General features: G+C 31.4%; 1 protein-coding gene across 1 annotated transcript; it reads right to left on the reverse strand.

The window, feature by feature from the left end:
* Nucleotides 1-521: 521 nt before the first annotated feature.
* On the reverse strand, nt 522-10424 carry LOC134692600 (uncharacterized). The gene is made up of 2 exons (XM_063553058.1): nt 10284-10424; nt 522-1216 (listed from the first exon to the last, which is right to left on the reverse strand). The coding sequence occupies exon 2, from the start codon at nt 1212-1214 to the stop codon at nt 522-524; it is 693 nt and encodes a 230-aa protein (XP_063409128.1). The 5' UTR covers nt 1215-1216; nt 10284-10424.
* Between the last annotated feature and the right edge of the window lie 3102 nt (nt 10425-13526).

Below are 13526 nucleotides of genomic sequence, written 5' to 3' on the forward strand. Positions count from 1 at the left end.
CATTAAACCGTAACATGTTATTTAATGTAATATATTTCAAACATTCAAGCTGAAGTGATAAAGAATTTTATCCTTTCTTGTAAAAAAGGACTATCATGACTTTTGAAATAGAGGAATTGTATGTTTTGCATTTTTTTATTGTGAATATGAATATTTACATATTTCTTTCAATGTGGTCTGCCAATCCTTTTTCATCGATTCAGTAAAGACTCCTGGCATCTTTGTGTGTAAAGCAGTTGCTTTCTGTTCGATTTCGTTACTCTGGGTTCTCTTTATAAAATAAATGAACCTTCTATAAAAAAATCGACTTTTTCCTTTGTCTATATTTTATTCAGTTTAAGATTTCCATCAATGCCAAAGAAACTTTGAATACAAATGTAAGCGGAGCAGATATCATATCACTACAGAACTATATTTTTTTCAGGAGACAATTTGTTTTATGCTAAATTTAGTAAATTTATCTTTTTTCGCGTTAATCATAAACGAAAACATCAATAGTTATAAATTTGTAATTATATTAGTTATCTTACCTCAAATTCAGCACATTTCATTTTCCAGTAATCACGACAAAGAATCTCATAATTAAACATATACGCAGGAATAAATGTGAGTTGCTTTGTCCGAATAATCCTTTGTTTAGTTTCCTCAACATATTCTTTTTCTATCAGATTAGCTATTCCTAATATAGAACCTTCTATTATTTTCCATTTGTTTTTAAATTCGTCATCTTTTAGTTCTTTTATATCTGACAGATGGAATATTTCATTTCGCAAATCTTTTATTTGTGTCATCCAAGTATTTAGCCCTTTCTCGCCTTTTCCACATCTTTTAATAATGTAGTTTGCGAGTGTTATATCAAGGACTTTGATATCTATATTCTGTTTTGCATGATAATTACAAATGCATACTTTAATCACTTTACCATGAGAATATTCTTTGTGACTTTGAATTTGTTTCGTTTCGTCAGATTCATATAGTACGAGTAACTGTTGTTTTGCTATCAATCTTTCTCCTATTATCTTATCTGACCCACATTCACAGCATTCACGTTTTTCATACACATGAACTAATTTGTGCTTAACCTCCTTTAAATTCAAAAATGATTCAAAACTTAAAGAACCGAGAATGTTTTGTTTCATATAGTTCCAGATAACACTACATGCTGTTTCAACTATAAGAACCACTATCTTGAAGTAATTATCCTTTGTTGTCATATCTAGAAAGAATAAAAATATACTGATTTTGATTTTTTTTATAGACTTCCCAATTCAAAACCATCAGTTCTTTACTCGTATGAAATATACTAACAGTCGAAACACAGGATAATGTACTGTAGATTCATTATTATTCTTTTGATATCAAGTTTCGTGGATTTGTTTGGTACAAGTGAACCACGAAATTAAATGTTCAAAGAAGGACATATTTTCCATATGATTGTACGTAGACTTTGGCAATACCATGACATTAAATATCAAAGAAACAGTTTTCCTTAATTCACGATAATTGGTGCCCACGAAAAAGAATGAATCCACAGTATATCACAAATTGTCCTTCTTTGATTGAATATTTAAACCCTACGAATTTACTTATACGCCTTGTGTATGTTTATTTTATTCATGCCCTGTAAAATAATAGTTCGTATAGTTAATGGATGTTAAGGCCCTCAATGGTCTTAATCTTTATGATTCGTTTGACCTTTTAATTTAAAAGTATTTAATTTACAAGTTGTTTACTTGGAACACTTATATAGTTTGTTTACATCTAAGGAAACTACAAGTTGAATATAATTTATAACATGGAAGGATGTGTGTAGTTTTCAGTGGAATAGAAAAGCTATATATATTTATATTACATTTGTATATAACATAAATTAATGAAAGAAATGTAGACAGTTATTGGGAAACGGAGATGTAGACGAATCGTTAAAAATTAGAGCAATTATTATATAACAAACACATATATATAGACAAAACCCTATAAGAGGGTGGTAACTGGTCATTTTCGTGCAACGTGTTTTGCCATTTTTATGCAGCCGTGAAAAGAATTCGTTATTAACTGTGTTTCGTGATATCGGTGAAAAGATAAACGTTCATCGAGAAATGGCAATGTGCAGATACCCTCCCCCACCCCCATTTTAAGCCCATACTATAAGTCAGCATAAATTGCTACAAAAGTTGACAAATATCCAGGTGTTGGTAAGATAGGATGACAGGAAACATACTTCTATAGTTGATTATATAAAATACCAACTTCAATTTCAAAGTTTTATATACATTTGAATAGATATGCATACAAAAAAAAACATCTTTTCAAAATAAAAATAAAAAATAATAAATTAAACTTACTGAGTGATGTGAGACCAAATCTCACAAAATTAATTTAGGGTATATTATTTCCTGACGGAAACCGCAAAAAACAAATTCAAATGAATATGGTAGGAAGTGCACTGTTCCACTATATAGTCAAGATTCTGAGAAAATGTCATCAAAATCTGATTAGGAGATTAGGAGAAAAAAGGGATAAATCTCTACACTGTTTTTTCACTTGATTTGCTAAAGGAAAGCGCAAACTTTATTCTGATATATAAAAAAAATGGTCCACTCAAGAACTATGTAGTTAGTTTAATGACCAATTTTGACCAATAAGATAAACATGTCAATCATAGAATAAAAAATGCGGACGTTTACAATTACGGGTACCCTTACGGTAGTTATTATATGATTGAAGATAAACTTTTACGAGATTTCCGTCTAAAGACAGATAACTGAACATGTAGCAAGTTATAACTATTTTGAGTACTAACTTAAATATCAAAGTAGGTTTTTTTACAATTAAAAATGTTGAACAGATTATTGCTGAAAACACAATTTATGTTTCAATCTAGTTTAGATGTTTTTCTTATTCTTCTAAAACTTGTAGTTTCCAGTGACATATAATGGGACTGCTGGAACCAAATGAAATAATTTTGAGGCTTGCTTATGTTATAAAAAGTCTTGTATTTTTAATGTTTATTTTATTATTTATTTACCTGAATGTGTGACAAATACCTATTATCAATCATAGGTGCTTGGAATCTTCAATTATAATGCCTTACCTTACTACTTTATTGGCGTTGCTTAGTAAACAAAATTGCGTAATCACCGCTTACTCGACAACATTTCCATTCATCATGTACAATGTATATATTTGTCGTAAAATATGATGATATAATAATCAAATTCACTTCATATACATGTACCTTGCTATACTAGTGTCTCACCAGAAGGCAGATATTCATATATTGTAAATACATGTATAGTGTTGGTCTCAATACTGTAACTGATGTCTTAATCTAAAGGGTAATTAAGCAAACACTGTATTCATATATAAATTTTCCGCGAAATTTATAAAAAGCTTATCGTACAATGTTGACGTGCCTATCAGCCAATTTAATCGTATGTATCAGGAAATAGTAGAAAGTAACACAAGGGTTACACTTAATGTCAGATATGAGGGTCTGAATGGTGTTTACAAAATAAAGAGTACAATGAAACAAAAACTTATAAAATATATAACAGTTGTCTAACAAATTAAGAATATGGAATAATTGGGTGCTATTATTTCTAGTATTGTGATCCTCATATATTTGCGTCATTCTCGGGAGAAAGATTTGTGTTCAATTTCTCACGAATTAATGCATAAGGGCGTCTAGAAAACTATTATCTTTACACGATGTTGCAGTATCACAGCTTTATATTTATACTCAGCATAAGTGAGTAAAACTGTGGCAGTGTTGCTTTTATTTCTATTTTTCAAGATTTGAAAAGTACAAACATTAAACATTTGTATATTGTGAACTGATGTTTATTTAGTGAATTAATTTATAGTTTATCAAGGTATATTTTTAATGATGAATCTGCAGTGTACGTAGTACAAAGTAAAATCACAACAATACTGAACTTAGAGGATGATCAATTCGGAAAGTCCATAATCAAATGGTAAAATCAAATAACAAAACACATCAAAATCGAATGGACAAGAACTGTCATATTCCTGACTTGGTACAGGCATTTTCAAATGTAGAAAGTGGTGGATTAAAAATGGTTCTATAGCGCAAACCCTCTCATTTTAATGACACTCTCATCAAATTCCGTTATATTTACATTGATGCGTTAAATAAAAAGACACAATAAATAAAATAGTCAAAATATGGGTACATCAGTCATCATCGTATAACAATTTTAAAAGGAACTATTTAACAGATAAAATTGAGAATGGAAATGGGGATTGTGTCAAAGAGACAACAACCCGAACAAATAAAAAAACAACAGCAGAAGGTCACCAACATGTCTTTAATGTAGCGAGAAATTCCCGCACCCGGAGGCGTCCTTCAGCTGGCCCCTAAACAAATATATACTAGTTCAGTGATAATGAACGCCATACTAATTTCCAAATTGTACACAAGAAACTAAAATTAAAATAATACAAGACTAACAAAGGCCAGTGGCTCCTGACTTGGGACAGGCGCAAACATTCGGCGGGGTTAAACATGTTTGTGAGATCTTAATCCTCCCCCTATACCTCTAACCAATGTAGAAAAGTAAACGCATAACAATACGCACATTAAAATTCAGTTCAAGAGAAGTCCGAACAGAACACAAAAACATCTACTATCTTCGAACACATTGATTGATTTGAGTGTCTGACGCCAGAATTGTTTTTATACGTCTTAAAAATTTGTCGTTCAATGTGCAAACAAACAATTTTAAAATTTACATAGGCAATGTAAGCATACAGGGTTAAAAAATCAAAAGTATGTAAGAATAAATTTCAGAAATGGACCGAGATTTAAACTAGTCCAAAAGTTATATATAGAATTTATAAGAATCCAAAAATAGTTGATTCCACTACGCGGTTGAATGATGTTGACGTTTGTGGTTCAACGTATATAGTAATTCATATTAGAAATATATCATAATGACATATACTAGAACAATATCATACTGACGGGATCTTTTAAAGGACAGAGTCACGTTATAAGAACAAAAGAAATACAAAAATTCGCATATACAAAACAAACCACCAAAAAATGAAAGCCAATACAAACACATTGACGAAATATATAAGTACCGAGCCACATCAAACGGATATCACATAAAACCATTCAACAGTAAAAGTAATATTAATAATATAACAAAGATAAATGACAGAACAATAAAACTCGTTGTTGAGAGGATAAACAACATCAGTACGCAGAATCTGTACATCAAGACCATCGTGTATTATTTTAGAAGTTGATACGGAATATTCTTCATCAAGGTCTTGGTACCTTCCGATGAACTTTTTTAGAAAAAGGACGAGACATTCTTTGACATACCCCTAGTCAAGTTTGTAATAGTATGAATGGACTTGCTTCCCTGGAAAGAGCACTGAGTTTGGGTTCTACCGTACAAAATATATGAGACACAAATCAGACAAATGTTTACTACTACAGGAATCAAAGTTGAGATCCGACTGACATAAAGTAAATTCAATTAACCTTGACACATGTTTTGCATCAATAAGATTTTATAATAAACAAGAAAAATTGTAACAGGATATTGATCTCCAAAACAAAGCTCCAATAATTCGTTATTCCCATGGTCGCCCTATATTAGGCAAAGTCCAATGCACATTGGTTTGGTCTAGTAAAGTGAAATGCATAGTTAAGACATAATAGACTGACCCTGTATGTCATTCAAATTTTTTTGAAAGATGAACAGGAATAAATATTGTTAAGAAGTGGGAACCTCGACCGTTTACGAGTTCTCAAACAGGGAGGAGATGTGCTGACCCCATATTGCATTTGATCTGTTATATTGTCCCACACATGAATATATATGGTTTAGGGATGGGGGTCGGGACCATTCACAGGTTCTCAAACAGGAGATGATGGGGTGATCATTGTGACTCCCCCTATACTTTATTTGATTTGTTATACTGTCCATACATGAATATATAGGGTTTAGGGATGGGGATCTCGATCGTTTACAAGTTCTCAAACAGGAGGTGATGGGGTGACCTCATGGGCTCCCCTAAGTTTCATTTGATTTTGCTGTATTGTCCAATACCTGAATATATGTGGTTTAGAGTAGAGATCTCGACCGTCTACAAGTTCTCAAACAGAAGGGGGAAAGGTGACGTCGGGGATTCGCCAAAATTTTCATTTGATTTATGTTATTGTCCCATACAAGTAAATATATGGCTTAGGGGTGTAGATCGCGACCGATTACAAAACAGAAATACATTTTCAAATTGAAGGGTATGGCATGACCCCCAAGGGACTCACCCTTTATTACGTAAATGGAAAAATATAAACAACTCGGAAAAATTACAGATTTTCAGCGCTGAAATATTTCATACAATTGTTCTTTGACATCTTAACTAAAAGCACAGGGAATAATAAACTACGTACGGGTTTCTATTGAGCCCTTTTTCCTATGTGCAACCTCAAATTTAAGGGGTCGTTCGACGATCATTAAAGTTTATTAAAGCAATATTTTTTGTATTCCAGAATTAAAAGTATGAAAAAAATGTCCAATTAGTTATAAATAACATATAAGCCTGCTAGGTTATAACAATGGCACTTTTTCAGCATTCGTTGGAAAGAAAACAATTTTGGAATGCTAGCATAACATTTTGATGTCTAATAGGTATTATTGCTCGCCCTCATACATGTCACAGTAAACAATCCTACCATCATCTACATATTATTATTATAAGAATTGTATCATTCTATTTTCAAGAAATAATACAACCCCGATGTACTCATTTTAAATGAAATTAGCTTCAATACATGAAATGTGTTGTTATATTTAACCTGAATAAAATGCCATCATCAGAATGTTAAAATATTCAGTTCAAGAAAAATAGTTCACAGCTCATGGTTTTATAATAAACTCAGCATAGATACCAGGATTAAAATTGTATATTTACGCAAGACACGTGTTTCGTCTCCGTCGTTACCTTATTTTTTGGGTGTTACATGCATGTTTTGTCAAATAAGCTGTTGATATATAAAACATCAAAATCTTAAGTTGAAGATTATTTGGGAAGACAATAGGAATGACCTCCTCATCGAAGAATTTAAAGCTATATTTCACTATTCTTTTTTTATCGAAACGATTTCAAAGTAATTTGTACGAAATTTTGATATACTGAAACGACAAACATATTAGGATAGATTAATATTCTTGATACTTATCATACAAATATATAAAACAGATATTAAATGTTATGATTCAACTGTAAAAAGGAATTGCAAAGCATGCTCGAAGTAATCACTGATATTAAAATATGTCAAATAATGAAACTAACATTCAGTAAGTCAGCATAAATTGCAACAAAAGTTGACAAATATCCAGGTGTTGGTAAGATAGGATGACAGGAAACATACTTCTATAGTCGATTACCAACTTCGATTTCAAAGTTTTATATACATTTGAAAAGAGATGCATACAAAAAAAACATCTTTTCAAAATCAAAACCATAATAAATTAAACTTACTGAGTCAAATCTCACAAAATTAATTTAATGTATATTATTTCCTGACAGAAACCGCAAAAAAACAAATTCAAATGAAAATGGTAGGAAATCCACTATTGCACTATATAGTCAAGATTCTGAGAAAATGTCATCAAAATCTGATTAGGAGATTAAGAGAAAAAGGGCTAAATCTTTGCACTTTTTTTCACTTGATTTGCTAAAGGAATGCGCGAACTTTATTCTGATATATAAAAAAAATGGTACACTCAAGAACTTTGTAGTTGGTAAAATTGTTAGAAAGTTTAAAATTGTCAACATGGGGTTAGGAAGAGGTCTTGATATAACATGGCTACTTCTGTCCCTATATATATCAATTGTAATGTCAACGTCTTGGTATTGGACCCCCCCCCCCCCCCGAAAAAAAAAGATGTTGATAAAAAAAAAGATAGAAAGTGCACAATAGAAATAAATTGTTATGATTGTTAGAAGGTTTTAATAAATTGTTATCAGGGGATTGGAAAAAGTTACAGATACCAAAAAAAAGGAAAACCCCAAATAAAACAATTACAAATTCCAAACTTTGGTAGGGGAAAGCAAAAATAGAATTCCGACTCAAAACAAAATAGGAGGTACAAAATAAAACATATAGGTAAGACTGTGATATCAAACAATGATGTCAAGAAATTGAGAAACATTAGACATTACGGAAATGTGGAAGACGGACAAACAAATGGACGGACAGACTACCTAAAGCATCACTTTTTATCGTCCGCCTTTGAAAGCGGGGGCAATAATTGGCAATATATACACAGAAGCTCCATATCGCTGCAGACTAAGTACTGATATCACAAGACATTTGATAAGTTAATAAAGACAATAGACATAATGTAATATGTATATATTAAGTAAATGGGTAATTAGTGAAACACAATGAGCATGCACTACCATGAAAAGGTTATTTTTATCCGATATATTTGAGTCGGAAATGTAGGCACCAAGTAAAAACTAGCTCTATAAAGCTTTAATATTTAAATACGTAGTGTTCTAAGTTTAACTTTCATCAATACTACACGCATATGGAAATATGAGGTATTTACATGTTTGACCAATTAGATAAACATATCAATCATAGAATAACAAATGCGGACGTTTACAATTACGGGTAGCCTTACGGTAGTAATAATATGATTGAAGATAAACTTTTACGAGATTTCCGTCTAAAGACAGATAACTGAACATGTAGCAAGTTATAACTATTTTGAGTACTAACTTAAATATCAAAGTAGTATGTTTTACAATTTCTCATTCACTATTTTTCACAGTGGTAGGTTAGTGATTTCAGGTCATTAATGATTTTAAAGTCATAAATTGGAAACTTAGGACACAGTTCAAGGTCATTTTTTTTGTTGATCTTTGCTTTGTATTTTGTATCCTCTAAACTATAAAACACTATCCAACCACTCTTATCATTTTGCTTGAAACAAGATTTATTAGATCATGCATCTTTGAAAACTTGAAAGGTGCGATAGAATGTCCGTATGCTTTTCACATACTTTTTTTTTCAAAAATAAAATCTTGAATGGCCAGTTATTTTTACATTTTCAGACAACACCGACAAATGTGAATTCAAACTTGATATAATTTCTGCCAGTTGTTACTGTCACAACTGAAATCATCTTTAAGTAAGAGATTTCTGTATTGATTATATTGCTAACTATAAGCATAGATCGTCAACAAAAAGTTAAGATATGAACTAATGAGCGTTTTAATTTACATGTCAAAAATCGTCGTATTTCACTGACCGTTATAATTTCATTTAACATGCATAATCGGACTTTGGATACATGATATACCGTCGGATTCACGGAGGTCATGATGTTACCTTCGTATTAAAGGTAACTGGTGAAAGCTAAATTCCAATATATAACCTCTTCGTTTTCAGTCTGTTTAAATAACATCCACTGAATATTTATTTTATCTACATTATCTTTACTATTATCTGTCTTATATACAAATATATGTAGACGTTCGTGACAAAAGACGGAATACACGAAAATGTATTTTAACCGTAATTTCTTTGATGTTAATCAATATTGAGTAAACTAACACAGTTGAAATCAAAATTCTTCCAGATATGCAGTATGACAACAGGGGAGCATGACAGTTTTTGATGGGTTTCAAACAACATGATAAGGGTACATAGGCAAAATTTACTCACATGAATTTGACATGAATTTCACATGAAATTATATGTTGTACATTTTGTAAAAGATAGAATGCATCTAATAGATATGATTGTTGAGAAATCCTAGGGTGATTAGGACGCAGATTTAGCACAGTAGTTTGAAGTATTTTTATGACTAATAAAAAAGGTTATCATCTTTAACATAGTTTTCGAAATATCAAAGGGTCTAATCAATGATAGTAATGTGTTTAAAACTACGAATAAATTAACCAGTAGCTTTTGTAAAAGTCTGGCCAACCCTGATGGAAGGAACCACATGAATTAATTTTGAGGCTTGCTTATATTATAAAAAGTCTTGTATTTTTAATGTTTATTTTATTATTTATTAACATGAATATGTGACAAATACCTATTATCAATCATAGGTGCTTGGAATCTTAAATTATAATGCCTTACCTTACTCATTTATTGGCGTTGTTTAGTAAAAAAAATTTGCTTAATCACCGCTTACTATACAACATTTCTATTTATCATGTACAATGTATATATTGTTCGTAATATATGATGATCTAATAAACAAAGTCACTTCACATACCTTGCTATAATATGTGTCCACCAGAAGGCAGACATTCATATATTGTGAATACATGTATAGTGCTGGTCTCAATACTATAACTGATGTCATAACCTAAAGGGTAATTAAACAGACACTGTACTCATATATAATTTTTCCGCGAAATATTTAAAAAAACTAGTACAATGTGAACATGCCTATCAGCCACTTTAATCATATGTATCAGGAAATAATAGAAAGTAACACAAGGGTTACACTTAATGTCATATATGAGGGTCCGAATGGTGTTTACAAAATAAAGAGCACTATGAAACAAAAACTTATAGAATGTATAACAGTTTTCCAACAAATTAAGAATATGGAATAATTGGGTGCTATTATTTCTATTATTATGAAAAATAGGATAAGTGATAAAGGATAGAACTTGAAAAAAACATAAAGTCTACAGAATACATAAATGAGCATAATCCACCCATAATCTGATAAGGTGTTTGTGTCATTTAAAACTAACTGTTGTCTTTACAAAACGTTGCAGTATTACAGCTTTTTATATCAATTGAATTTGTATAAACAACATAACGTTGCATTTCTGAACCTACGCAGCCGATTAAGGGATACTTTTAAAAGATGCATCAAAAGGACGATTTTAAGAGATTAGAATACATGGCAAAGTATAGACCCAAACAAACTGAAACAAACTTAAGAATACAGAAAGTAAAATTCTCCATTGATATCCTCATATATTTGCGTCATTCTCGTGGGAAAGATTTGTGTTAAATTTTTCATGAATTAATGCATATGGGCGTCTAGAAAACTATTATTTTTACACAATATTGCAGTATCCACAGCTTTATATTCATACACAGCATTAGTGAATATTTCTTAACTTAAGTAGCCGTGTTATGAATCCCTTAGTATGCATTAGAAGTGTAATTAATTATTAAGGATTAAAATAAGCGATAAAGAATGGAACAAAAAATTACATAAAAAATGTAGAATACAGAAATCAGCCGACCCAATATAGTGCCTCCTAATTGTGCCAGGATTTGTATAAAAACATAACGTCGTATTTTATTTATGAACTAAAAAGTCAAATCACAAAAATACTGAACTTAGAGGAAAATCAATTCGGAAAGTCCATAATCACATGGCAAAATCAAATAACAAAACGCATCAAAAACGAATTGACGAAAACTGTCATATTCCTGACTTGGTACAGGCATTTTCAAATGTAGAAAATGGTTGATTAAACCTGGTTCTATAGCGCTAATCCTCTCACTTTATAATGACAGTCTCATAAAGTAGCCGTGTAAAGAATCCCTAAGAATGTATTAAAAGTGCAGTTTTTCAAAGATATCTGTATTTACAAAAACACATGAGGATTTTTGTTAACCAATCTCATAATGAAGTCCAGTGTGAATCTATGTAATGTCATTCAGTTACAATTTTTATTTAGGTTGAAATTGAACATGACCGATAACAAAAATGTTAACGAGTTTTTTTTCCTTCAAATTGTCTTAAGTTTCAATAAATGGACAGCAAAAAAAATCCATTGATTGAAAAAAAATCTATTTCATGCGTCCCAAGTGCTTTTCTAGATTTTCCTTCATCGTTAACACTCAAACAAAAAGATGGGAAAGCCAAAGATATATAAAACCTAAACACGTGAGTATTTACATGATCGAAGGGAACACAAAAATAGTAAAATTCAACTTTACCTGAAAAGGCTGGATTGAAACCTCAGTTTTAAGTGTTAGTTTATTATGTATATACTTTGTATTATTTTTCCATAACCTTTCGTCAGTTTTCTTGTTTTGATTGAAACAAACTTTATGAATTTCAAATATGATAGATATCCAATAAAACCTAAAGGAACTAGCTACTACCATCCTATGATTTTTGTCAATCACGTCGCAAATTCATTATGTGAATCTGTAGATTCTGTACTGTCGTAACAGTGGCATAATTAGGAAAACTGTGGCAGTGTTGCTTCGATTTTTCTTTTTCAAGATTTAAAAAATACAAACATTAAGCATTCGTTTATTGTGAACTGATGTTTATTTAATGAATGGATTATTAAGGCAAATTAATTAATATTTTATCAAGGTTTTTAAAAAGCTACGCATATATCAATGTATATTTTCAATGATGAGTCTGCAGTGTAGTACAAGTTTGTAATAGTATGAATGGACTTGCTTCCCTGGAAAGAGCACTGAGTTTGGGTTCTACAGTACAAAATATATGAGACACAAATCAGACAAATGTTTACTACTACAGGGATCAAAGATGAGATCCGACTGACATACAGTAAATTCAATTAAGCTTGACACGTGTTTTGCATCAATAAGATTTTATAATAAACAATAAATAATTGTAACAGGATATTGATCTCCAAAACAAAGCTCCAATAATTCGTTATCCCTACGGTCGCCTGATATTTGGCAAAGTCCAACGCACATTGGTTTGGTCTAGTAAAGTGAAATGCATAGTCGAGACATAAGAGACTGACCCTGTATGTCATTCAAATTTGTTTGAAAAGATGAACAGGAATAAATATTGTTAAGAAGTGGGAACCTCGACCGTTTACAAGTTCTCAAACAGGGCGAGGATGTGGTGACCACATGGACTCTCCCATATTGCATTTGATCTGTAATAGTGTCCCATACATGAATATATATGGTTAAGGGACGGGGATCGCGACCGTTTACAAGTTCTCAAACAGGAGGTGTTGGGGTGACCATTGTGACTCCCCCTATATTTCATTTGATTTGTTATATTGTCCCATACATGAATATATATGGTTTCGGGATGGGGATCGCGACCGTTTATAAGTTCTCAAACAGGAGGTGTTTGGTGACCATTGTGACTCCCCCTATATTTCATTTGATTTGTTATATTGTCCCATACATGAATATATATGGTTTAGGGATGGGTATCTCGATCGTTTACAAAATCTCAAACAAAAGGGGGAAAGGTGACGTGGGGGATTTGCCAAAATTTTGATTTGATTTATGTTATTGCCATATACAAGTAAATATATAAGGTTTAGGGGTGTGGATCGCGACCGATTACAAGATAAAACCACATTTTCAAATTGAAGGGTATGGGATGACCCCCCAGGGACCCTTTATTACTTAAATGGAAAATATATAAACAACTCGTAAAAATTACAGATTTTCGGCGATGAAATATTTCACACAATTGTTCTTTGACATCTTAACTAAAAGCACAGGGGATAATAAACTACGTACGGGTTTCTATTGC

This window comes from Mytilus trossulus, chromosome 12 (genome assembly GCF_036588685.1).
Source record: "Mytilus trossulus isolate FHL-02 chromosome 12, PNRI_Mtr1.1.1.hap1, whole genome shotgun sequence".
Taxonomy (NCBI): Eukaryota; Metazoa; Mollusca; class Bivalvia; order Mytilida; family Mytilidae; genus Mytilus; species Mytilus trossulus.